The sequence below is a fragment of the Nycticebus coucang genome, chromosome 2, assembly GCF_027406575.1.
Source record: "Nycticebus coucang isolate mNycCou1 chromosome 2, mNycCou1.pri, whole genome shotgun sequence".
NCBI classification, from domain to species: domain Eukaryota; kingdom Metazoa; phylum Chordata; class Mammalia; order Primates; family Lorisidae; genus Nycticebus; species Nycticebus coucang.
In genome coordinates this window covers 142,251,654-142,278,681 of record NC_069781.1, presented here as the reverse complement: position 1 = coordinate 142,278,681, position 27,028 = coordinate 142,251,654, and the positions used below count along the sequence as shown (strand labels likewise).

The 27,028-nt window shown below is 40.2% G+C and overlaps 1 protein-coding gene across 4 annotated transcripts in view; it reads right to left on the bottom strand.

The window, feature by feature from the left end:
- Positions 1-27,028, bottom strand: part of GABRA5 (gamma-aminobutyric acid type A receptor subunit alpha5) — a 92,030-nt gene that overhangs the window by 21,371 nt on the left and 43,631 nt on the right. For all 4 annotated transcript variants that reach the window (XM_053582020.1, XM_053582019.1, XM_053582022.1 and 1 more), the window contains exon 7: positions 14,708-14,790. In XM_053582020.1, coding sequence (XP_053437995.1) covers positions 14,708-14,790 — 83 coding nt within the window. The remainder of the gene's footprint in view (positions 1-14,707; positions 14,791-27,028) is intronic.

Genomic DNA, 27,028 nt, shown 5'->3' with positions numbered 1-27,028 from the left:
ATCCCACACACACACATATCTTCTGCTAAGAAACAAGAATTGCCTGGCATTTTAAGAGGTACACAGGAAAGACAAAGCGTGTAGTCTAAACTCAGCCAAGTTAACCGGCTAACTAAAATAAAATAAAGCAGACACTTCAAGTTAACAGAATCCAGAGCTTCTGCATTGTAATCTTGAAATAGTCAAGAAACAATTCAAAATTATTAAGCACAAAAGAAATAGGAAAAAAAGACCCATACTCCAAGAGAAAATGCAATCAACACACACTGATCCCAAGAGGATTCAGAGGATGATGTAGCCTCTGATGTTAAAGTAGCCAGCATAAATATGCTTAATATGCTTTAGAGTGTAAAAGAAAATATGGAATGTTTTGCAATAAAAAATTGTTACAAAAAAAATAGTAAATCTCAGTAGAGAAACTGAAACTTTAAGAGAAGTACAAATTCTAAAACTGACAGATATTGTAGACTAAATAAAGAATTACTGCTTGTGTTCACAGCACACTGGAAATGACTGACGAAGAAGTCAGGTGAGTGAAGCAGAGCAGTATGAATCGTCGAATATAAACAACCGTGGAAACAGTATCTGAATCCTTGAACACATCCCTAGTGATCTAAGGGATTATCCCAAAACATATAATACACGTGCTTGCCCAGAGAGAAAGAGGATGAGAGAGAAAAAAATATTAGAAGGAATAGTGGTCAGAATGTTGGAAATTTGGTAAAAGACATGAATTTAGAGAATCAGGAGGCTCAGCAAACCCCAAGAAGTATAAATACAAATAGACACACATCCAGAGGATTTCTGCTTTAAGGAAGCTGGGGATGGATATTCCTCGTATTGTTTCCCCTAAATATAAACAGAAACTCTGGGTGTTATACATGAAATAAACATACAAAGACTCTGAAAGGCAGAAAGAAGCAAGCAACAGGCCTCAGGACCCCAGGGATGGCCCAGCGGTGAGTTCTCTGGTTTTCTTCTTGCCAGACTTGGTGCTGAAGAAGCTGGCCACTTTTAGACACCAGTGGACGTAGATGAAACACCACCTCAATCTCAGAAGTCTGGTGATTTAGACAAAGGGCCAGAGAAGGGGCAACCTGGGAAGACCCCTAACCACTGCACACCAACCAAACGTATCAAGGAATCTGCAGTCTCACCCCACTGCAGGCCAGGTGCTGGCACCACCGACGGGCTGGTATCAGAGAAGGTGGTGCACAGAGGGAGCCAGGCCACTTGTCCCCCTGTAGCAGGACAAGCTGTGTGGCAAACCTGGAATTGTGCCCTAACCCAGCAGTGGTGACTCCTTCCTGCTTCTGGCCTAGGTCACAGCAGAGAAGGACTGGGGGAGGCTGAGGAGGTCCACCACTGCTCAGCATCCCAGCCCAGATGGTGTCAGCGGAGGCCACGTGGGGAGAAGAAGGGGCACCCCGCCTCTTCCCCTCTGCAGCTGCTCTGTCCCCACCCAGCAGCGACAGGAGCCCCAGCACTCTGTGTCAACAGAGGTTGAGTTGGAACCTGGATCTCTACCCCCACCTGGCGTCAATGAGGCTGTGTTGCACCTTCAGCAATGTTGAGGAGGGGAAAAAAAGAGGTAGTTAAAAGAGAAGGTTTAAACAAGATTCAGAGTCTTGTAACATAATATACAAAATGTGCAGGTTCCAGAAGAAAACTTATTAAAATCAAGAACCAGGAAGATCAAATTTAATACAAATAAATACATCGATAAATGCCAAAACAGAGATGATAGAGATGTGGAATTACAAAGCAATTATAAAGCAATGCAATGACCAATTACAAAGATGCTTGAAGCAAATGAAAAAACAAAGAAACCCATGAAGGTCTCAACACAGAAATAGAATGCAAATCGAATGGTATGTTGGGTGGGGTGGCTCACGCCTGTAATCCCAGCACTCTGGGAGGCTGAGGCCAGTAGATTGCCTGAGCTCATGGGTTCAAGACTAGCCTGAGCCAGAGCCAGAAGTAGCTGGGCGTTGTGGCGGGCATCTGTAGTCCCAGCTACTCAGGATGCTGAGGCAGAAGAATCACTTGAGCCCAAGAGTCTGAAGTTGCTGTGAGCTATGATGCCATAGCTCTCTACTGGGGGTGACAAAGTGAGACTCTATCTCAAAAAAAAAAAAAAAAAAAGGAAAATCAAATGGAACTCCTAGAACTGAAAAATATAATAGGCATAATGCAAAGTTCAATAGATGAAGGCAACAGGAGGATGGAGGCGACAAAAGAAAGAATCAGTGAACTTGAAGACAGAACAGCAGACCTTGTCCAGTCTGAAAAACAGAGAAAACAGGAGAAAACGCAAAGAGGATGCAGTGCTTGTGGGACTGTAACAAAAGAGCTAGCACTCATGTCTGTGGAGTTGGGGAGAAGACAGAGGCTGGTGCAGAAAAAGTATTCAAAAACGTAAATTGATAAAAGTTCCTAAATTTGGCAAAAATATATAGATTCAAGAGTCAGGGTGAACTGCAAACAGGATGAATCCAAAAAAAATCTACACCATTAACATCATAGTCAAACTTCTGAATACTAAAGACAAGGAAAAAAAAAAGTCCTGAAAGTAATAACATGAGACCTTATGTATACGGGAAAAACAAATGGAAAGACAGCAGATTTCCCACTATGCCCCGTGGAAACAAGAAGAAAGAGGCACATTTTTCAAGTGCCAAAAGATCTGTCAAAACAGAATCCAATATCCAGCAAAAATATCTTTTAGTAATCAAGTGGGGAAATTAAGACATTTCAGATGCAGGAAAACTAAGAACTTATGAGCAGTAGACCTACCCTGAAAGGTAATTTTAAAAAGGAGGAATCTTGGAACACGGGAGGAAAAAAGGAACACAGTAAGTGAAAAGAGAAATAAAATAAAATAAAATGAAATTTCCTTCTCCTGTTGAGCTTTCAAAATTGTTTAATAGTTCCAGTAAAAATTGCAACACTCCCTGATGTGGGTCTGAACGGATGCAGAGGAGATGTTTATTAGGATAAGATAAAGGTGCTTATGAAGGGCAGTGCCTGTGGGTCAGTGGGTAGGGCGCCGACCCCATATACTGAGGGTGGCAGGTTCGAACAGGGCCCTGGCCAAACTGCAAAACAAAAAACTAGCTGGGCTTTCTGGCGGGCACCTGCAGTCCCAGCTACTTGGGAGGCTGAGGCAAGAGAATTGCCTAAACCCAGCAGTTAGAGGTTGCTGTAAGCTATGACACCACAGCACTCTATAGGGGCGATAAAGAGAGACTCTTGTCTCTAAAAAAAAAGGTACAAATGAAAAGGACAAATGGTTTTTATTCTTTACCTGAACTGGCAAAATGAAGATACAGCAGACTGTGGTTAAGTTTTGTATATATAAAAAGTAATACTTGGAGGAATTACTGAGAAAAAGGCCAGCACAATAATTAATTAATAATAATAATTAATAAATCAAAAGTAGAATCATAAAAAATATCCAGCTAACCCATATGAATGTGGAAAAAAGAAAACAGAGAAATAAAAACAGAAAACGCAGAAAAAACAACCAAAAGACTTAAGCTCAATCAATAATCACATTAGGGCTTAAGCCTGCCCTTTTTTGCCAACAAAAAGGCAAAGAACAAGAAAGTGAATTTGAAAATATGACCCAACTCACTTTATATGTAAGAATATACAGAGGTTGAAAGTAAAAATACAGAAAAATATTTATCATTCAAATATTAATCAAACAGTAATCTAAAGAGAACAAGAGTGGCTGTATTGATTATTGATATCAAGTAATGTAGGTTTTAAAGCAAAGACGTGTATGTACCAACTAACAGAGCTGAAAAATATGTGCAACAAAAGCTTATTGACTTGAACATAAAAATAGGCAAATCCACAATTACAGTCACAGACTTTGACACTACTATCTTAACTATTGATCTACAATGAGACAGAAAATCAGGAAGGATACAGAAGAACGCAACATCATAATCAACAGGCTCTTACGGACAATCCACTGAGCAAACACAAAATACACACACTTTGCAAGTGTTCATAGAACAAATATCAAGATAGGCCATACTCTGAACCATAAAATTATACTCAAAACTGTAAAAGAATGGAAACATTACAGAGGGCCTTCTATGAATACAATGGAATTAAGCTAGAAATCAGTGACTGACAACAGAAAAATATAACATTTGAAAACTAATAACATGTCTGAACCATGCAATATCATTTACATTCTCTTTTAAAGGGTAAATACTTGTGTTAGCTGGGTGTTGTGGCAGGCATCGGTAGTCCCAGGTATTTGGGAGGCTGAGTCAAGAGAATCATTTAAGCCCAAGGGCTGGAGGTTGCTGTGAGCTATAATGCCACGGCACTCTACTGAGGGTGACATAGTGAGACTGTCTCAAAAAAAAAAAAAAAAAGTAAATACTTGTATGTAAATTAAAGAAAACAGGACTTCTACGGTGAAAACTAAAAACACTTATAAAGGAAACCAAAGAAGACCTAAATAAATGAAAAGATACACTCTTTTCATGAATTGATAGATATAAAGTTTCCCCTAAGTCATTATACAAGTTTAACCTAATGCCTATGAAAGCCCAACAAAATTTTTGATGGATATAGAAAAGATTATTCTAAAACTTATATGAAAATCAAATGAGCTAAAAGAGCCAAAACAATCCTATAAAGAACAACTGGGAGAAGTTTGTCCACCCATTGTCAAGGCTGGGCAGTACTGATGGAAGCATACACACACAGATCCACAGTAGTGGTTAGAGAGCCCCAAAGTAAGCACACAAAAATATTCCCAACTGATTAGTCATAAATGAGCAATAGAAATTCAATGAAATACACAGTTTGTTTAACAAATGGTGCTGGAGTAAGTGGACATCCATGAATGAAAATAAAATGAATCTTTACCAAGATGTTCTACTAGGATCAGGAATAAGGAGCAGTTGTGCCTCTCACCACTCCTGTTCAACACTATGTTGGAAATCTCAGATAATGTAATAAGACAAGAAAAGTAAATAAAAGAAGAAATAAAAATGTCTTTGTTAATAGTTGACATGATTTCCTATATAAACATATGAAATAATACTGAAAAATATCTCCTGGAAATAACAGCAGTTAAAGCAAGGATGTAGGATATAAGGTTTATATATAAAAGTCAATTATTTTCTTATATACCAGCAATGAACAAGTAGAATTTTTTTTTTTTTTTTGAGACAAAGTCTTGCTTTGTCATCCTTGGTAGAGTGCCCTGGTGTCATAGCTCACAGCAACCTCAAACTCTTGGGATCAAGTGATACTCTTGCTTCAGTCTCCCTAGTAGTTGGGACTATAGGCACCCGCCACAACACCTAACTATTTATACAGATGAGGTCTCACTCTTGCTCAGGCTAGTCTGGAACCCATGAGCTCAAGCTGTCCACCTGCCTCAGCCTCCCAGAGTGCTAGGATTACAGGCGTGAGCTGCCATGCTGGCCCATAGAATTTTAAATAAAAAACACAATACCATTTACATTAGCACCCAATGGCTCAGTGAGTAGGGCGCCGGCCTCATATACTGAGGGTGGTGGGTTCAAACCCAGCCCCGGCCAAACTGCAACAAAAAAATAGCCAGGCGTTGTGGTGGGCGCTTGTAGTCCCAGCTGCTTGAGAGGCTGAGGCAGGAGAATCATGTAAGCCCAAGAGCTGGAGTTTGCTGTGAGTCCTGTGACGTCACGGCACTCTACCGAGGGCGGTACAGTGAGACTTTGTCTCTACAAAAAAAAAAAAAAAAAAAAAAAAGAATAAATCTAGAAAAATAAATCTAGAAAAATATTTCACCTAAATCATGATTTAGGTGAAAAATATTATAAAACTCTGATTAAAAAATTAAGGAAGACCTAAATAAATGGAAAGACATTCCATGTAGGAACATTCAATCTTATCAAGATGTCCATTCTTCCCAACATGATCTATAGATTCAATGCAAATACCGATGAAAATCCCAGCAAGTTATTTTGTGGATATTGACAAACTGATTCTAAACTTAATATGGAGAGGCAAAAGACTCAGAATAGACAGTACAATATTGAAGGGAAAGAACAAAGTCAAAGGAGTGATACTACTTGACTACAAAACTTACTATAAAGCTATAGTAATCAAGACAACATGGTATAGATAAAATATTAGACAAATAGATCAATGGAAGAGAAAAGAGTTCCCAGAAATATATCCACACAAAGAGTCAATTCAACTTTGACAAAAAAGCAACGGCAATATACTGAAGACAAAATATAGTCTTTCAGGTGCTGGAACAACTGACCGGACACCTACATATATAAAAAAAAAAAAAAAAAAAGAATCTAGACAGTGTTGTGCCCTTCACAAAAATCAACTAAAAATGGATTATAGACCTTAATGTAAAGCATAAAACTATAAAATTCCTATAAGATAACTTAAGAAAAAATCTAGATGACCTTGAGTGAGGTAATGACATTTTGTATTAACATATGACAACAGAGGCATAATCCATGAAAAAAAGACTTTTAAAACTAGAGTTCATTAAAAATAAAGACTTTTGCTCTGTTAAAGATACCGCCAAAAGAATAAGAATGGAAGTCATATACATGAAGAAAGTCTTTGCAAAACACAAACTGAATAAAGAACTGGTATCTAAAAAAAATCCATCAGCCAGATGAAGGAATATAAAGTTTCGATTCTTGTCCCCCAACCCGGAAACATCAATTCAATAATGATTTGTGCACAAAAATACCTTTATGGTCCAGAATCCAGTTATCAAGTTGCATCACCCCATTTTATGTTCTTGTTCACAAAACCAAGAACAGCCACCTTGAAATAAATAAGAAAAGCAATTTCACTTTACCCAAGTCAGCCCTTCTAAGCTGGGACAGCTTAGTGTTAGCAATGACCTTGGCCTCTAATTTATCCGTTGTAGGAAAGGGAGGGTGGAGCATGCCTCTAACATCCCCAGCCTTTCAGTGTACTTCCTAGGGGCAGGTTTCTGTCTCAGCTCACAAAAAGTGTGGAGAAAAGTGGCAGAATTAAGAGACCTAGGAGTCAAGAACAAAAGGCAGGTGTGTGTGTGCGTGTGTGTGTGTGTGTGTGTGTGTGTGTGTGTGTGAGAGAGAGAGAGAGAGAGAGAGCGCGAGCGAGCAGCTGTGGCCAGAAAGAACAGATACCATGGTGTGGGCTGCACTCACCATAGCTCTATAGCCCTTCCTCCAAACTCAGCTCAGAGAAAGTGGATGAAAAACCCCAGGCTCTCAGATTCTTTCTGGGGAAGAAACAAGACAGACCATGTGTTCACTCCCCAGCTTCTCCATAGGCTGCCCAGAGGACGGACTTTTGTCTGGCCTGTCTTGTAGCACTGATGGTACCTGGCTTAATCTAGCCACATGAGGGCCACGGAGAGCAGAGACAGTGGTTTGTTCTGCATGCAGTTAGTCACCACAGCCTGCCCCCAAAGATCAGCACAGAGTGAAGAGCAGAAAAACCCCAGATCTCAGTCTCCCTGGGGAAAGAAAAAGGTTGAACAGATAGTCCAATGATCCAATTTTCCTGAGGGCTGCCTAAGGAACTGGGAAACTGGTTTCAGCCTTACTTGGCTCAATGGGCTAAAGGGATCCAGCATACTCTAGATGCCTGGGGGCACCTTTGAACAAAGTGGGTTTGACTAACAAGGGTAAAGAGAAAAGGCTCCTAGAATCTCTGGCCAGGTGGATTGGTGAAGATCTTTTCCTGTGCATAGCAAGTTCATAAAAAATGAGAGTGGGAAATGTTTTGTCTAATGTACACTTCAAATTTGGAGAGCAAAGAAAGGAGGAAATGGAAATATTTTTCAGAAAACGAAACAAGATAAATCTCGAGAAACTGACCCTATTGAAATGGAGTAATATTATTTTGCTGACAGAGAAAGATAACCATTATAAAGATGTTTACCAGGGTCAGAAGAACAATGCATGAACAAAGTGAAATTTCAAAAAAGAAACAGAAAATAATAAAAAATACCAAACAGAAATTATGGAGCTGACAGATACAATAACTAACTGAGATATTCACTAGAAGGACTCAACAGAAAACTAGATCAAATAGAAGAAAATATCAATAAACTCTGAGCTAGGTCATTAGAAATTATTCAGTCAGAGGAACAAAATGAGAAAAGAATGAAAAAGAGTGAAGAAAGCTTAAGGGACATGATCTAGTGGGCCAATATGCACATTGAAGTTTTAGAGGAGAAGAGATAAAGAAAATCCTTTGTGTAAGAAAGCAGATTCAAAAAAATAATGGCTGAAATTTTCTAAATCTGGGGAAAGAAGTGGAGAAACAGATTTAGGAAATCCAGAGGATTCCAAGTAAGATCAAAAGAAATCCATATTAAAAGACTTATTAAAAATAAATTGTCAAAAGTCAAAGACAAGGGAGACTTTTAAAGCGGCCATTGAAGGGCCACCTGTCATGTACACTTGCATCCATCATGAGTGCATTTTCTTCTTCAGAAACCTTATAAGTCAGCAAGGAATGAGAAAACATTCAAAGTGCTGCGAGATGAAAACTATAGTTGGCAGAACTCTCAAGGGGAAATAAAGACTCTCCCAGAAAAACAAAAGCAGAAAGACAGTACATCATCACTAGAATTTCCTTAAGAGAAACACTACAGACAGTTTTTCAAGCTGAAATGAAAGAGTGCTATACAACAACCCCAGAGTATAAGAAAGCATAAAACTTGCTGGTAAAGGTAAACACACAGACAAATACAGAACATTGTATTATTGCAACAGTGGTGGGTAAGTCACTTTTAAATCTAGCATAAAAGTCAAAAGACAAAGATATTAGAAATAATACTATATAATCTACTATATAAATGGATGTAAACTGTGTCATCAATAACAAAGTGTGTGTGTGGGAGTACTAAAAGTATAGAGGTTTTGTATGTGATTGAAGTTAAGGTATTATCATTAAATAGACTGTTATACTTGTAAGATATTTATGTAAGTCTCTTAGTAATCATAAAGACAGTGCCTACAGAAGTTACAGAGAAGAAAAAGAAACAGGAAAAAAAATAACAAAATGGCAATAGCAGGGTGGCACCTGTGGCTCAGTGGGTAGGGTGCCAGCCCCATATACCATGGGTGGCGGGTGCTAACCCAGCCCTGGCCAACCTGCAACAAAAAATAGCCAGACACTGTGGTGGGTGCCTGTAGTCCCAGCTACTCGGGAGGCTGAGGCAAGAGAATCGCCTAAGCCCAGGAGTAGGAGGTTGCTGTGAGCCGTGATGCCATAGCACTGTACCGAGGACGATAAAGTGAGACTCTGTCTCTAACAAAAAAAAGAAAAAAAAATGGCAATAGCAAATCTTTCCTCATCAATATTTACTTTAAATGTAAATGAACTAAACTTCCCAATAAAAAACTTAGAGAGGTTGAATGGATTAACGGGAAAATACATCTCTATTTTGTCTACAAGAAATTCACATTAGATTTAAGGACACACACAGACTGAAAGTGAAGAGGGGAGAAAGGATATTCCACTCAAGTGGCAATGAAAACAGAGTAGAAGTCATTATACTTACATTAGACAAAACAGACTTTAACTTAAAAACCACCAGAAGATGTGCACACCAAAAGACCTGATTTAAGCATTACACAAGGGTCCATGTAACAAGAACATTTGTACCTCCTTAGTATTTTGAAATAAAGAAATAAACTGGCCAGGCACAGTGGCTCACACCTGTAATCCTAGCACTCTGGGAGGCTGAGGCAGGTGGATTGCCTGAGCTCACGGGTTCAAGGCCAGCCTGAGCAAAAAGACTCTGTTTCTAAAAATAGCCAGGTGTTGTGGTGGGTGCTTGTAGTCTCTGCTACTTGGGAGGCTGAGGCAAGAGAATTGCTTGAGCCCAGGAGTTTGAGGTTGCTCGTGAGCTGTGACACCCCAGCACTCCACCAAAGGTGACAAAGTGAGACTAAGTCTTAAAATAAATAAATAAATAAATAAAAAAGAAAGAAACCTGCCATAGGAGGAACAGAGGACAACATATAATGATGAAATGATTAGTTTACAGGGAAGACATAAAAATTGCAAGCATTTATGCATCTAACATCAGGGTGACTAAATACATAAAGCAGGCCCAAGCGTGGTGGCTCAGACCTGTCATCTCAGCACTCTGGGAGGCTGAGATGGGTGGACCCCTTGAGTTCAGGAGTTGGAGATGAGACTGAGCAAGAATGAGACCCTATCTCTAAAAATGGCTGGGCATTGTGGCAGGTGCCTGTAGTCCCAGCTACTCAGGAGACTGGGGCAAGAGGATCACTTGAGCCCAGAGTTTGAAGTTGATGTGAGCTGTGATGCCAGGGTACTCTACCCAGGGTGACAAAGTATACTCTGTCTCAAATAAATACATATATATATATGTGTGTGTGTGTATGTGTTGTGTCTGTGTGTATGTCATATATATATGTGTGTGTATGTGTGTGTGTATATCTATGCATATATATATATATGTCATATATATATATGAAGCAAACACTGACATAACTTAAGGGAGAGATAGATGGAAATACAATAATAGTAGAAGACTTCAATGGCCCACTTTTGGTGATGGATAGAACAATAGAAATAGCTAATCAACACTGTAGAAAAAAATGGACCTAACAAACGTATACAGAACATTCCACCACCAATAACAGAATATATATTCCTTTTTTTGGTTTGTTTTAAGACAGAGTGTCACTACATCGCCCTTGGTAGAGTTCCATGGTGTCACAGCTCACAGCAAACTCCAACTTTTGGGCTTAAGTGATCTCTTGCTTCAGCCTCCCAAGTAGCTGGTACTACAGGTACCAGGTACCCACCACAACACCAAGCTATATATACATATTTTTTTTTCTTTTTTTGGTAGAGACAGAGTCTCACTTTACCACCTTCAGTAGAGTGCCATGATGTCACAGGACTCACAGCAACCTCTAGCTCTTGGGCTTCTGCGATTCTCCTGCCTCAGCCTCCCGAGTAGCTGGGACTACAGGCGCCCACCACAATGCCCAGCTATTTTTTTGTTGCAGTTTGGCCAGGGCTGGGTTTGAACCTGCCACCCTCGGTATATGGGGCCGGCGCCCTGCTCACTGAGCCACAGGTGCCGCCCAACACCAAGCTATTTTTTTGGTGTAGTTGTCATTGTTGTTGTTTAGCTGGCTTGGGCCGGGATCGAACCTGCCACCCTCGGTATATGTGGCTGGCGCCATAACCACTGTGCTACAGGCGCTGAGCCAGAATATATATTCTTTTAAAGCACACACAGAACATTCCATAGAACAGATCACTTGTTATTTCACAAAAAAGTCTTAATAAATTTAAAAAGATTAAAATCTTATAATTTATGACCACAATTGAGTAAAAGTAGAAATCAACAGAAGAAAAACCAGAGAATTCAATGTGGAAATTAAACAAAATATGTTTGTACAACCAATGGGTCAAATAAGAAACCAAAAGAGAACTTAGAAGACATCTCAAGACAAATGAAAATAAAAATACTACATACCAAAACTTATAAGATACAAGAAAAGCAGTATGAAGAGGAAAATTTGTAGCCCACATTAAAAAAGAATAATCTCAAATAAGTAACCTAACTTTACACCTCAAAAGACTAGAAAAGGAGCAAAAATTAATACTAAATGTAGCAGAATCAAAGAAATAATAAAGGGTAGAGCAGAAATAAAGTAGAGAATCAAAAAATAATAGAAAAATCCAACATAATTCAGAGTTTATTTTTTGGAAAAAAAATAAATGTTTATCTGCACTAGGAAAAAAAACAGGACTCAAAATCAGAAATGAAAAAGAGGATGCTACAACTGATGTCAAAGAAATAAAAATGAACCTTTAAACAATTATATGCTAATAATTGGATAACCTAGAGGAAAATGGATAAATTCCTAGATATATACAACCCCCCAAGACTAAATCACAAAGAAAGAGAATGTCTGAATAGACCTCTAACTAGTAAGGAGATAGGATCAGTAATTGAAAACCTCCTGAAAGAGAAAAGCCTGCATATCACTAGTGAATTCCATCAAACATTTAAGGAACAATTAATGACAATCCTTTTCAAAGTGTTCCCAAAAATTCAAGAGGAGGGAAAACTTTCAAACTTTTATGAGGGCTGCATTAGTCTCATATCAAAGCAAAGAAATTCCAAGAAAACTATAAGCCAAATATCCCTGATAAATACAAATGTAAAACTCCTCCATAGAATATCAACAAACTGAATTCAACAACACCTTAAAAGATTTGTACACTATAACCAAGTGAGATTCATCTCTGGGATGCAAAGATTGTTCAACACAGGAAAATCAATTCTTGTAATAATAATATACTACATTACCAAAATGAAGAATAAAAATTACTTGATCATCTCAACAGATGCAGAAAAAGTATCTGACAGAAGACAATACTCTTTCATGATTAAAAAGTCTCAACACACTAGGAACAGCAGGAAATTACCTCAACATAATAAAGGTCATATATGAAAATTACACAGCTAATTTTCAATGTGGAAAAATTGAAACCTTTTCCTTTAATTTTAGGAACAAGACAAAGATGCCCTCTCTCCCCACTTCCATTCAACAAAATACTTTAAGACCTAATGAGAGAAAATAAGCAAGAAAAAGAAATAAAAGGCATCTAAATCAGAAAGGAAGAAGTGAAAATGTCCCCGTCTGCATGTGACATAATCTTATATATAAAAAACCCTGAAGACTCCACCAAAAAAACTATTAAATATAATAAACAGATTCAGTACAGTTGCAGGATACAGAATCAAGATACGAAAGTCTGTTGCATTTCTATACATTAACAATGAGCTATCTTAAAAAGAAATTAGAAGAGCAATCTGACCTACAAAAGCACCAAAAAGAACAAAATATTATACTTTGTAATAAACTTAACCAAGAAAGTGAAAAACATGTACATTGAAAACTATGAAATACTGGTGAAAGAACTGATGGACTGACATGTTCATGGATGGAAGACTTATTGTTGTTAAAATGTCAGTTCTATATAACTCATCTACAGATTCAATGCAATACCTTACAAATTCCCAGTAGCAGTTTCTATAGAAAGAGGAAAAACAATCCTAAAATTCGTATGAAATTATGAAAGGCCCTAAATATCCTAAACTATCTTAGGAAAGAACAAAGCCGGTGGCAGTGCACTTCCTGATTCCAAAATATATTATAAAGCTACAGTGAAAAACAGTATGGCACTGTCATAAAGACAGAAGTATAGCTCACTGGGAACAAAGAGAATCCAAAAATCAGTCTATGGTCAACAGATATTTCACAAGAAAGCCAACAGTACAAAATGGGGCAAAGACAGTCTGTTCAAGTAGCGTTCCTTCTTAAAAAGGAAAAGAAACAATAAGTATAACAGAATTTAATACTTAGAAAAATAAACATTTAAACACTCTAATTGTCACAGTAAATGAAATGAATTCTAATTCCTAATAAGACACATAACTTTCCAACTTGGATACATCATGAAACAGGAAACTTAGGGAAAAAAATATATAAAATTTCCCAGGCAAGAATTAAAGAAGAAACTGGTGTGGCTGTTGTCAGTACTAGACAAAATTTAGTTTTATAAGCATTAACTGGGGCAAAGAGAGATCATTTATAGCAAAGAAAGGATGAGACATGCATTATCATAAAATACTAAAATATTACAAAAAGTAATGATGACATTGAGTATTTCTGAGCACTTTAACTGGTGGTGTTCTGCCAGGTTAAAACATCTCGAACCCAGTCATATGTACCCTTATGTTAATCTGAAATTTTAAAAAAGATTATAAACAAAAATTTCACAACAGCTCTCATCTATTTTACGAATAAGGCAAAATGCTTACAGAGTTTGCCCACAGTTATTTAGCAAAGGAGCGGGATTGCACAAAAGGATTCGAACTCATGTAGGTTTCATTCTCAATATCAAGGAAGGAATTCGCTTTCAAAAATGGAAACATCACACAGCATGAGCACAGGTACATAGGAAAAAGAAAGAAGGGAATGGAGATCAGCTCCAATCCTGCTTCCAGTGTCTCAGAAGTGGATGCTGCAGGCATTTGGAATAAGTGTTCCCGCGCCCTCTGTCTGGAATGGTGGGAATTCAGGAATTTCTACTAGAATTGATTATTTACCTAATGCAGTTTTGTGTGAATAACTAGTTTACTTGTTCAAGCAACATGCATTTGCTAAGATGCAGCGTGTTCTTGGTGAGCAGTGACTATGAACATGACAGACAAGGTCAGGGCTCTTATAGAACATTCTAGAAGTGAGTCCACATAGATAGCAATGATTATGATGCAATAAAAAAATGTTACTGGCTGGGTACTGAAAATTGGGAGCTCCTCTGACGAGGTGACCCGTCATACGAGAAGTGAAAACAAGAAAGGTGAAGACTTGGGGAGAAAAACCCCTCCAGAGGTTTTTATTCTAGTTTGTTCAGTACCCTCACCAGCAAGTTCCAGTTTATTCTAATCTGTGATGTATGCTGAGCAGCTGTTCATGTTCCCATTTTACAGAGAAGGAAACTAGTCTGGCTGGGTCAAAACAATCTCCAGTTTTTATTAAACAGACCGCATCATAATCACGCTTATTTATGTACAGAAGCTAAATGCTTCTGGATGAATGTGGAATTGAACCCCAAAATATTTCCCTGGTTCTTACTTGTGAAAATAACTTACAGCTGCCAAATTTCAGCGGACAAGCGTGGGCATCCATGGGGAAGTCTTCAAGTTGCATGGGACATTCAGCAGAGATAGTCAGGCTGAAAAATAAAAGACAAGACATTTCAATGACTCACTAACTCTGTTTGTTGAGCAACCACTCTGTCCCAGAAAGACATATTAAGTACTTACTATAATTAATGTCTCTTATAAAATGGTCTCAACTGGCCCCACCAAATTACACAAGTTTGTTTTGCAGGTGAATATCATTCAGAAATTAGTCTTAAATCTTCTCAGTTCTGTAGCTTGGTGTGTTTCCACACATACATTACTGCTTGTAAAACAATTTCAAAGATGCCTTTAAAAAATATTTATTCTTCCTGTCCCTTACTGGGCATTATCGAAAAAGCTTTCCTTTGACAAGGTTGAAAATATATGCTTTTCTAAAGTAGTTTATAAGCTTATCAAAATAGGACAAACACATCTGTATTCAAACGCATAAAGAAAAAAATTATAAGTATCTGCCATTTCACATATAACATCATCTGGTGCATTTAGCCCAGAGTTTCTTACATATCTGAATTTTGACCAGAACCCAGCTATGATCTTTGGGTTGTAAAACTGTACGGTACTTTGTGAACTTGTGATATAATAGCAATCTTCTGATACAAACTAATTATCATTTTTTAATCTAAGCCTGGTCTTCAAGAAAATATCACCCAGCACTACAACTGTCACCAGTAACCGTGACCCTGAAGGTGATCGTGGCTAGCGTGTGGGGGCTTCACCTGTGTTAGTGCCCTGTCATTCTAAAAGCACGACGTGGTTTGATACTATGACCATCCCAGGGTACAAAGGTGCAAAGAGAGGCCCAGATATCAAGGATGGCAAGCGACTTAGTGGTGGAGCCTTGGTGGGAGCCCAGGCTGCCCAGCCCCAACCTACCACGCCCTGCACGGCGTGGGGGCTATCTCCGCTCTGTAAAGAGCGAGCACAACTCTGGAGTTGCCACACTATGGTGCTTTTATTTCTCTATAGACTTTGCTAATTAGGTATGACTCTAAATTTTATTAATGGGTGTATCTTTTATTTCTTAGTTTTTCTTTCCATTATTTAAATAAAATGAAATTACATAGAATGAAAATAAAATACAAAGCATTCCACTTCAGACATGTGTTATTGTTCTATCTTTAGAGCAGATAATAATTCAGTGTGATCACTACTGTTCAGCAGTCAGGGTGAGAATCAAACTGTTTAAACATTCAGTTTTGCCTTTACGTCTTCCTTCTGTTAAAAAGAACCATTGGCTATTAAATTAGATATATAATTCACACTGACTAGTCAAGGTATATGCTCTCTGAATGAAACTACAACACATCTCAGGGGAAGGGAGGTTGGTGCCTGTCAGAGAGAGAAATTCTCTCCGGCCACTGAAGTGAGGGATAGCTCCCCTGAGGCTGGAGGGCCAGGGGTGCAGACGGGCCAGAACACACCACAGAAGTCTCATGCTCACGAAGGAGATGATTTTTAAAATGACATTCCATATGTATTTGCAAAATTTGGGACAATACAGAGAAAGTTACAAATATCTTCCATTTCACTTATAATTTTACCTAGTACATTTATCGCTGAGTTTTTCCACATGTACGTATATTTTCTTTTCATTCTTAGTTTATAAAATGCAGCGCTTTTTCTACTTGATATCAGCACAGAAGTACTTCCCATATCACTAAATCGCCACATAATCATGACTGACTTTTAAAGGTTACCTATTTAATTCCGGCATGCCAGTGTGTGAATGTGTGTGTGTGTCTAGACATGTAGCAACCAATTAGCTGTTGCTAGAATTTTACATTGTTTTACCTGATAAATAATCGGCAGTGGACCTCTTCAATCATGAATGATGAAAAAGGGCTACTATTAGCAACTATAAAATGAGTAAGGTGAATAAAATTTACTTATGAGAATTGGGAAAATTAGAGGCCAGTACAGTGGCTCACACCTGTCATCCTAGCACTATGGGAGGCCAACGTAGGAGAATTGCTAGAGGTCAGGAGTTCAAGGCCAGCCTGAGCAACATAGCAAGACCTCATCTCTATAAAATCCAGAAAAATTAGCCGGGCATGGTGGTGCACCTCTATAGTCCCAGCTTCTTAGGAGGCTAAGGCAGCCAGGTCACTTGGGCCCAGGAATTTGAGGCTGCTGTGAGCTATGATGATGTCACGGCACTCAATGTCTGAGCAACAAAGTGAGACCCTGTCTCTAAAAAAAGAAAAAAAAAATTAGGAGAATTAGGACTTAGAAAACATAGCCAACACAAAGGAAATGATGTTACTTTATGTGGTTGTCTGTAAACTTCAGCAGTCTGTCAACTAAAGCAATAATGAAACAGAATTTTTTTTTTTATACAGAATCTCACTCATTCACTCTGGGGTAGAGTGCCATAGCTCACAGTGACCTCAAATTCTTGGGCTCAAGTGATCCTCCTGCCTCAGCCTCCCAAGTAGCTGGGACTACAGGCATACAGGCACCTGCCACAACAGCTGGCTATTTTTTTTTTTTAAGAGATGGAGTCTCGCTCTTGCTCAGGCTATCTATGCGCCTCAGCCTCCCGGAGCGAACGGAACAGAATTTAAATGAGTCGAATGCATGCATTGGAGAACACCGCTCCCCAGCCTTCTTGGCATCAGGGACCAGTTTCATGGAAGACAATTTTTCCATGGACTTGGGGAGAAGGCGATGGTTTCAGGATGACTCAAGCACATTACATTTAGCATGTACTTTATTTCTATTATTATTAGATTGTAATATATAGTTAAATGATTATACAACTCACCATAATGCAGAATTGGTGGGGATCCTGAGCTTGCTTTCCTGAAACTAGAGGGTCCTATCGCCTGGGGTTGGGGGGTGATGGGAGACAGTGGTGTGAGTGTGTCCTCAGTTCCACCTCACACCATCAAGCATTAGTTTCTCACAAGCAGCGGGCAACCCAGATCCCTTGCATGCTCCATTTGTGTGGGGTTCCTGCTCCTGCTCCTGTGACGGTGAGGCCAGCCGTGGGAGCAGCTGTACACACAGACGAAACTGCTCCCGCACTGCCACTCACCTGCTGTGCTGCGAGAATTGGTTCCTAACAGGCCATGGACTGGTGGCCTGGAGTCTGGCGACTATAGCTCCAAAGTACTAAACTACAAGAGGCTCAGAAAATCTAGAATTTACTTAATAAGAAAAATTTTAGTAGTGAAATAGAAGCGTACATAAAGCCATGAATGCAAAAATGAGCACACGAAGAAACAGTGCTGCGGGGTTCGGGGGATGCTCTCTGTTTAGGAGGATCAGCCTTTGTTCAGGTCTGTGTCCTTGGTTCTGACAACTGTAGGATGGAGGTGTGACGGGAATACCCGGGGGTCTTACAGTGGGAGCGGCATTAGGTGGGGGAGGATACTTCAGCGAGACCTACTGTCTCTGCCCAGCTGCAGCACTGACCATCTGAACCAGCAGACCCAGCGCCACAGTCTCTGATTCCTGGCCACGTGATGCTCACAACCCCACAGCCCCCACTGCCATCACCAAGGGAGACTTGGCTGTGTGCCCAGTGGCAAGGTCTTCCCTCCAGACATGGCCACTCTGCCAGCCCACCCAACTGGGCTTCTGCCCCCACACTGAATCCAAGGCAACTTGTAAGCCAGGTCTTGTTCACAAGTTGGTGACTGAGGTCAGCTCCTCCCCTCCTCCCTCTGTGTCATGATCAGCTCCTCCCCTCCCTCTGAATCAGGATCAGCTCCTCTCCTCCCTCTGTGTCAGGAACAGCTCCTCCCCTCCCTCTACGTCATGATCGGCTCCTCTCCACCACTCCCTCCGTGTCATGATCAGCTCCTTTCCTCCTCCCTCTGTGTCATGATCAGCTCCTCCCCACCCTCTGTGTCAGGGTCAGCTCCTCCCCTCCTCCCTCTGTGTTGGGATCAGCTCCTCCCCTCCCTCTGTGTCGGGATCAGATCCTCTCCTCCTCCCTCTGTGTCATGATCAGCTCCTCCCCACCCTCTGTGTCAGGGTCAGCTCCTCCCCTTCTCCCTCTGTGTCGGGATCAGCTCCTCTCGTCCTCCCTCTGTGTCGGGATCAGCTCCTCCCCTCCTCCCTCTGTGTCGGGATCAGCTCCTCCCCACCCTCTGTGTCAGGATCAGCTCCTCCCCTCCCTCTGTGTCGGGATCAGCTCCTCTCCTCCTCCCTCTGTGTCATGATCAGCTCCTCCCCTCCCTCTGTGTTGGGGTCAGCTCCTCCCCTCTCTCTTTTCCAGGGTCAGCTCCTCCCTCGTTCTATTCCAGTGGTTCTCAACCTGTGGGTCACGACTCCTTTGTAACAATGAAAATCCTGCATTATCAGATATTTACATTATAATTCATAACAGTAGCAAAATTACAGTTATGAAGTAGCAATGAAAATAATTTTATGGTTGGGGTCACTAAGACATGAGGAATTGTATTAAAGGGTCGCAACATTAGAGTCTATTCCCATCTACCTGGCCTCTGCAGACCTGGAGTTTCTATTACATGCCCCTACTTATCGGAGAAGACCCCCAAGAAAACTCCCACCTCAAGCACTGTGCCAGTTGCCAGCTTATTCCTCCTCCTGTCACAGCTGAGACCAAGTGCTTATAAAAGCAACCAGAGCCTTGCTTTCTGCCATGGTGGGCTTCATTCTGTCTGTCCCTGACAGCTGCCCTTTTTCCAAAATCACTGCACTGACCAATCTAAGGAGGGCATTCTAACAAGTAATGTACACCATAACAAAGCCAGCTTCCCACACATTGTGGGTCTGGGGGGCTGAAGGGGCCGAGGAGGGTGTACAGAGATGGCGGACAGCATTTAGCTGGATCTGAAAAAAAAGACCATTTAAGGGAAAAATAATTCCAGTAAAAAGATGAAAAGATAGTGACTCTACAACTGCCATCTCAATAAACAATGCTGTCATTAGAGCCTCATGAGTCTTTCCCTGCTTCTATAGCGCTCCTTAGAATTAGAGCCCCATACTCAGAAGAGCTGCCTCATCTCCGTGTCTGTCCTGTAACAGATGAGTGTAGATAAACCCCCCAGCAGCAAATGTTTCTGCTTCCCTAAGGGAATACATTTGAATTTTCAATCTTTCTAAGCATTTCAAAAATGGTCTAGACTTTTTAATAATACTCAAAAAAATCCCTAGATAAGAGGGAAGCTTCTATTCATGGGGTCATTGAAATGCAGGGTGGTCAATATGTAACCAGCCAGCCTCACACAAAACAGAGACCAGAGCCCTCCATGGGATGTCCACCTGCCTCGGCTCAAAAGGAACGATGATCCATAGTCAGAAAAGTTACTGCAGCTTAAACAGGAAACCCTTCTTGTTCAGGACTGTCATAGCCACAGTTTGCAAAAAGTGCAGCTATTGATTAATGCAATGTAGTGTCAATTAGATGTACATTCCTGAGGTCTTTTATCTGTTGTAGCTTTGTCTTTCTTTTTCTTTTCATTACATCAGGTATATTGCCCTGTAAATTGTGGTAGTGGTACCAGGAATAAAAAATTAAGGAATTTTTAACTTTTCAAAAAAAAAAAAAACAAAAAAAAAACAAAAGGACCAGCCTGGCTGTCTGCTTGAAACTTTCACTTTTTAGATAAAGAAAATGAAACTGAAAATGGTGAAGAAACCTGCCTTTGGAAAAGTTCACTGAATTACTGGCAGATCCAAGAATCAAACAGTTTTTCCAAATGTCCAATTACTGTTTCACTCCTACTTTTAATAGATTAAGTTAATTGTTAACTTATCACAGCACAATATCCCATTTTGGAACATCATCTTAACTTAGGGTAAAGAAAGTGGTATTTTTAGGTTAAAATAATTGCTTCACCTTGGATTTATACTATCCCCATTATAGGCTTTAGAATCTAAGCTCACCACAGATCTCTCTGTTTGACCAGGGACAGCCGAAGAGACTTTAAAGTGGCTAAAACCACCACCTTCCAGAGAAGCCTTGACAGTAACTAATTGTGTGACCTTTGTAAGGCTGCCTAACTCCTCTGGTCCAGTCTTGCCATTTAAAAAAGAAAGATAATGAGAGTTTCTTTTATTCTCTGAACAAAATAATTGATAGGTATGAAAAGACAACAAAACGTTTTTGTCTAAAACTAAAAGTTCAAAGACAATGAAGTAATTAAAGAAAAATCTCCAGATTTCTGCCTTCCTCATTCACATGAAATACTGCATCAGTGCAGTTGAAGGCAAAATAATGGCACTGCAAACACATTCACATCCAAATGGACACAATCCCCAAAGCTGTGAATCCTTACACAGCAGAAGGGGGTTGCCGATATGTTTAATTTAAGGCCCCTGGGATGGACAGATAATCCTGTATTCTCCATATTAATTAATATAAACACAAAGGTCCTTCTTGGGCGGGGGGTGGGGTGGGGGGCCCTGAGTATTAGTTTTGGAGAAAGAGATGTGATGAAGGAAGCAGAGATTGGAGTGGATGTGGCCAAGAGCCCAGGAACACAGGTGTCCTCCACAAACTAGAAGAGGCAAGGAGTGGGGCCTCCAGTAAAGCGTCCAGAAAGAATGAAGTCCTGCCAACACCTTGATTTTAGCCTCCTGAGCTCCTCTGTGGACTTCTGACCTCCAGAACTAAAAGATAATAAACTTGTTATGTTTTAAGCTAATTAGTTTGTGATAATTTGTTACAGCATCAATAGGAAATGCACACCAATGCTGGCACGGGGAAGCAGGGTGCTATTGTAACAAATACCTAAAACCATGGAAACAGCTGGAATCGGGAAGTGTGCAGAAGCTGGAAGGACTTTGAGGTGCATAATAGAAAAGGTTGTGAGTCTTCTGCAGTGAAGACTCACAAAAAAGTGAGGGGCAGGCAGAGGAAACCTATGTTGTCTGAGAGAGCACTTGAGTGGCCCTAATCACACTGTGGTAGAAACATGAACATCAAAGGCCCTGCTGCTGAGAGCTCAGAAGGAAATTAGAAATGTGTTATTTGGAACTGCACAAAAGGAGAACCCTGTTAGCTGACTTGTGTCTTCACGTATATGGCATTCAGAGCTTGTTAAGGATTATGGTATGTTGAATGATGGCCCCACAGGTATCAGGTCTCAATCCCTGCAGTGTGCAAATGTTATCTTATGTGGAAAAAGGGAAAAGTGTGTTTTCAAATATGATTAAGTGAAGGGTCTTGAGATGGAAGATGACCTAGGTGGGTTCTAAATGCAATCACCAGGGTCCATGTAAGAGAGAAGCAAAAGGAGACAGAGGGAGACGCTGATGTGATGAAGATGCTCTTTGGCGTATGTATGTTTAAGATGCAGGGAGGGGCCAAGAGCCAAGGAACGGGAGGCACACAGCTCTAGAAAATGGAAAAGGCAGGCATGTGGATTCTCTCCGAGAGCCTCCCGAGGGACTGTGGCCCTGTAAACAACTTGATTGCCCCCCAGTACAACTGATTCAGATTCGTGACTTCCCGAAGTGTAAGAGAACAAATTGTTGTTTTAGGCACCCAACACAAATTCCTGGTAATTTGTTATAGCAACTGTAGGGAATTAATACAATGATTAAACTGTAGTCTTAGATGAGGAACTTCACAAGCAAACAGTTGAAGTGGTGGCCTGTTTTCTCCATGCTGTTTATAGTAAAAAGGGGAAGAAAAGAAAGAGATTGCTAACAACAACAACAAAAAAAAAGAATCACACTTGATTTGAGAAATTCTTAGCTCATTCAGAGTGCAAAAGGTGCTGTAATTAGTAGATTCACTGTCAGGAAGACACAATCTGAACAGAAAGCCAGTGTTGTGATGGGGACAAACTTTTGCTAGTGCTTCAGAACGAGCAAAGGTCAGAGTATTTGTTCATGCAGATATCTGAAGATACATGTGTGTGACCCATGGGTCCTCAACCACGTAAGCAAAAGCCAGGAATAGAGATTAGATCATCCATGAAATGTGTATAGAGAATCCTCTCATATAAGGGTGTGTATTTCTGAGACATATATGGGAGACCCACAGGTTTTGAGAATTTTATACCAGCAGAAACACTTTCACCTTGGATTGAAGGAGACAGAGACAGGCCAAAATCAAAGAAGACTGTCAGATTCCCAACACTCTACACACAAGAAACAGGTGGAAAGAAAATGACTCAGGTTCAAACATGTGCTACCCTTTATTAGAAAGGAAGATTCCAAGACCACAGCCTCGGACTCAGAGGGGAGAGCATCAAAATGTAAAGTATTATTCTGATGCCTACTGGATTAGGCAATAGGCATCAGATTTGTGTGCCTGGTTGGATTTACAAATTGTTTGGAATTGTTGGTATTTCCTTTTTTTTCCTGCCATTTGTCCCCCTTTCAAATTGAAATTTCTATAGCTATTGCTTTCTACTTGTCCTACCATCATATTTTGGGAGCAGGTAACCTGGGTTCCACGAGTTTATAGATGGAGAGGAATTTTGCCTTACCGCTAATTGATTTAGATGATTCAGATGATGAGATCTGGACCTTTTGAGCTGATGAAATTTAGTTAACACTTTGGACTTTCACTCAATACTGTACTAGGGTCAGATTTTTGAGGATATTGGAATGAAGTTAACTTATTTTGCATGTAGGGTGAATTTGCATTTTTTGGGGGGGGACCAGAATTCAATTGTAATAGGCAGAATAATGGTTTACCAAAGCTGTCCATGTCCTAATCTTTCCTACTGGTATGTTTCCTTCCTTCTTCAGTAAAAAGGACTTCTGTGAGGAGATTAAGTTAAGGCTTTTTAACATTTTTTTATGAGACAGAGTCTCAGTATGTTGCCCTCGGTAGAGTGCTGTGGCATCATAGCTCACAGTAATCTCAAACTCTTGGGCTCAAGCAATTCTCTTGCCTCAGCCTCTGGAGTAGTTGGGACTGCAGGCGCCTGCCACAACGCCCGGCTTTTTTTTGGTTTAGCAGGCCCAGGCCAGGTTCGAACCCACCAGCCCCTAAGCATGTGGCTGGTGCCCTAACCATTTAGCTACAGGTGTCCAGCCAAAGTTAAGGCTCTTGAGAAGGTGGATTGAGATGGTCTCTGAATGAGACAAATATAATCACAAGATTGCTTTTCAGAGAGGTGTCAGAGGCAGAGAAGGAAATGTGATCGCGGAAGCAGAAGCCAGAGGGATGCTAGGCCATGAACCAAAGAACGCAGGCAACTCCAGAAACCAGGAAAGGCAAGGAACCAGATTCTCCCCTGGAGAATCCAGAGTGGGGCAATACTTCCAAAAGTGGGATTTTAGACACATAAGACCCATTTCAGACTTCTGTTCTCCAATGCTGTGAGATTAATTTGCATTGAAAAGCCACTAAATTTGTGATACTTCATTATAGCAGAGGTAGGAAATTAATAATACCAACCTAATCACCAGTTGTTTTGTGATGAATGTCAACCCCATATATATTTTGAAAGCATATTTGCAAAGCTGACAAAGAAATTGGATGATATTAGCCAATTTATTAGTAGCTCACACAGTATTCATTGCAATAAAAATTCAGACCTTGATAATAAAATAGACATCTCAGGGGGGAGAAGGGAGAGGTGAGGGGAGGGAGGAGGGAGGGTGTTTGGTGGGATCTCACCTAATGTGCACAATGTAAAAGTACACTTCAAAACAACTAAGAGTGTATTTAGAATGTCTTACCACAAAAGTAAGTGAGGTGATGTTTATGTTAATTAGTTTGATTTAAACATTCCACATTGTATATCAAATCACCACATCGTACTCCATAAATGTATACGGTTATGATTTAATAAAATTAAGTTTAAAAAACTTTAAATACTTTAGAATGATGAGAAAAAATAAAAAATAAAATAAAAGACATCTCACACAATGTCCTAACTTTTAGTTATTGAGCCGCACGGCAGGCCTCAGCTGGAATCACTCAGTAAAATATAAAACATGACCTCCCCATAAAGATGCTACCGTGACTCTCAGACTATACATGAGATTTATATGGGGACTCTTGAAATTCAGTATCAACACAATCTCTATGATCGGCGCCGCGTAAAAGAAATAAGGCTTAATGTAGTCATGATATTTTTCTAGCTCTTTGAGTCCTTATAAAAAACACACTAATCTTTAATTTGATAACTTTTCTTTTTTTTTTGATACAGAGTCTCACTCTGGCAACCTGAGTAGAGTGCCGTGGAATCATAGTTCACAGTGATTCCAAACTTTGGGGCTCAAGTGATCATCTTGCCTCAGTTTTTCTATTTTTAGTAGAGACAGGCTAGGATTACAGGCATGAGCCACCATGCCTGACCTTAATTTAGATAACTTTCTATTCATCAGAGTTGTGTGCACCTGGAAGCATGCAGGTTTTGGAGGTACAGTGTGGCTGGTGCTGTGCACCTGTATACAACAGGCAGTGTTCCCCCTGGGCTGCTGCACCTCTGCGATGCCTCTGTTTGCTCAACACTTGTGTACGTCTGTGCTTATTCAACACTCCAGTAGAGATGCTGCTAGAGAATTCTCCTTGCTGTACATCTGAGTCTCATCTCTAGAGATGATGGAAATGTAGATTCACACAATGTACAAGGAGCAGTTTGTGCTGTAAGGTGGTCTTTAAAAGAAGCCCAGCTATGAAGATCACGTGACTGTTTCCCTGTAACACACTCACTGATCAAGACTGGCCAATGAGATGTTGGCTCACGCATTCAAATCAATAAGTTGCAGTTGCTAGGAATATAGGTAGCCTGTGTCTCCTTCATGAGACCTGCCTGCTGTCAAAGTCCTGGCTGGCTACAGCTGTCTGTCCTGCACTCCTGAGCTCATAAAAATAACTCCAAACTGGGCGGCGCCTGTGACTCAAAGGAGTAGGACGCTGGCCCCATATGCTGGAGGTGGTGGGTTCAAACCCAGCCCTGACCAAAAACTGTAAAAAACCAAACCAAACCAAAACAAAACACCCCCCCCCCAAAAAACCCTCCAAATTTATATAATGAAGAAAAGAAGGCAAGTATTTGTTTTCTTATAAACAAACCATCACTAACATAACACACCACCTGTATTATTTACATACCCGTCCATTATGGATTGCCTATTTTGGGAGCCTAACTACAACTTACAATAATATTTTGAGGAAAAATGCATTCTTAAGTTCAGTTGACTAAATGAAAACCGAACTTTGTAAATATGAACATCAGTAAGTCATGAACAGTGTACATGGAACCCAAAGATCACGCAGGCTTAGCACTGCCCCTGCCCTCCTCTGATGTCACAAGTGCCCTGGCCCCGTCTGTAACAGCTATGCACCCTCTGGGATTGTGTTTGCTCCAGACCAGATTTGCAGGCCTAGTTTCCTTCAGGATCTGGCCACTGTGCTTATTCTAGTTAGCCAACCTCTTAAGAGATCTTTTTCTCAGCACCATCCTGGCCCCATCTAAATCCAAAGGAGGGGGTTGCCAGTGATACAGAAAGGATGAGACACCACGTCCTGTGGCTGGGGTGGGGAAATGGGGAGTTGGCAGTAGAGAGCCAGAAGAACAAAGTGTACATGGACCTACTTTAAACTTGATGGAATTTAAATTCTGTAAGGAGGACCTTGTTAAATGAATCCAAATTCTATAACTTACTTAAAGGTCGAGTTACAGATTTCATAAATTATTATTATTATTACTTTTGGGGACAGAGTCTCATTTTATCACCCCTGATAGAGTGCTGTTGCATCATAGCTCACAGCAAACTCAAACTCTCGGGATCAAGCAATTCTCTTGCCTCAGCCTCCCAAATAGCTGGGACTACAGGCACCCACCACAACTCTTGGCTAGTTTTTTTTTAGAGATGAGGTCTTGCTTTTGCTCAGGCTTGTCTTGAACCTGTGAGCTTAGACAATCCACCTGCCTCAGCCTCCCAGAGTGTTGGGATTACAGGTGTGAGCCACTGCACCCGGCCTTCATAAATTATTTTGAGAGTAACTGATTTATTCCGCATCCTTCAATGTAACAAGGATGTACATAAGAACAACAACCAGAATAATATGGGCTAAAAATTTCCACTGAGCTTTGCACTATGTATTAGGATTCTCATTCTCATTTAACTATGGGAAAAAATATGTCAGCAATTCTTATTTATGTTGGGGAAAACTGGCATAACTTTGATAATTTAAAAAGTTAGCATATTCCTTATTCAAAAGGGACATAAACTTTATTGATCTATTTTGATTTACACATCTATTTCACTTTTTAATATTCATGTTTCTCAGGAAAGCACTGTAATGATTGAAAGTGGAAATAATTTTAATTTTTTATGTAAAATTTAAAGTAATTTTAATTTTTTATCCACATACCC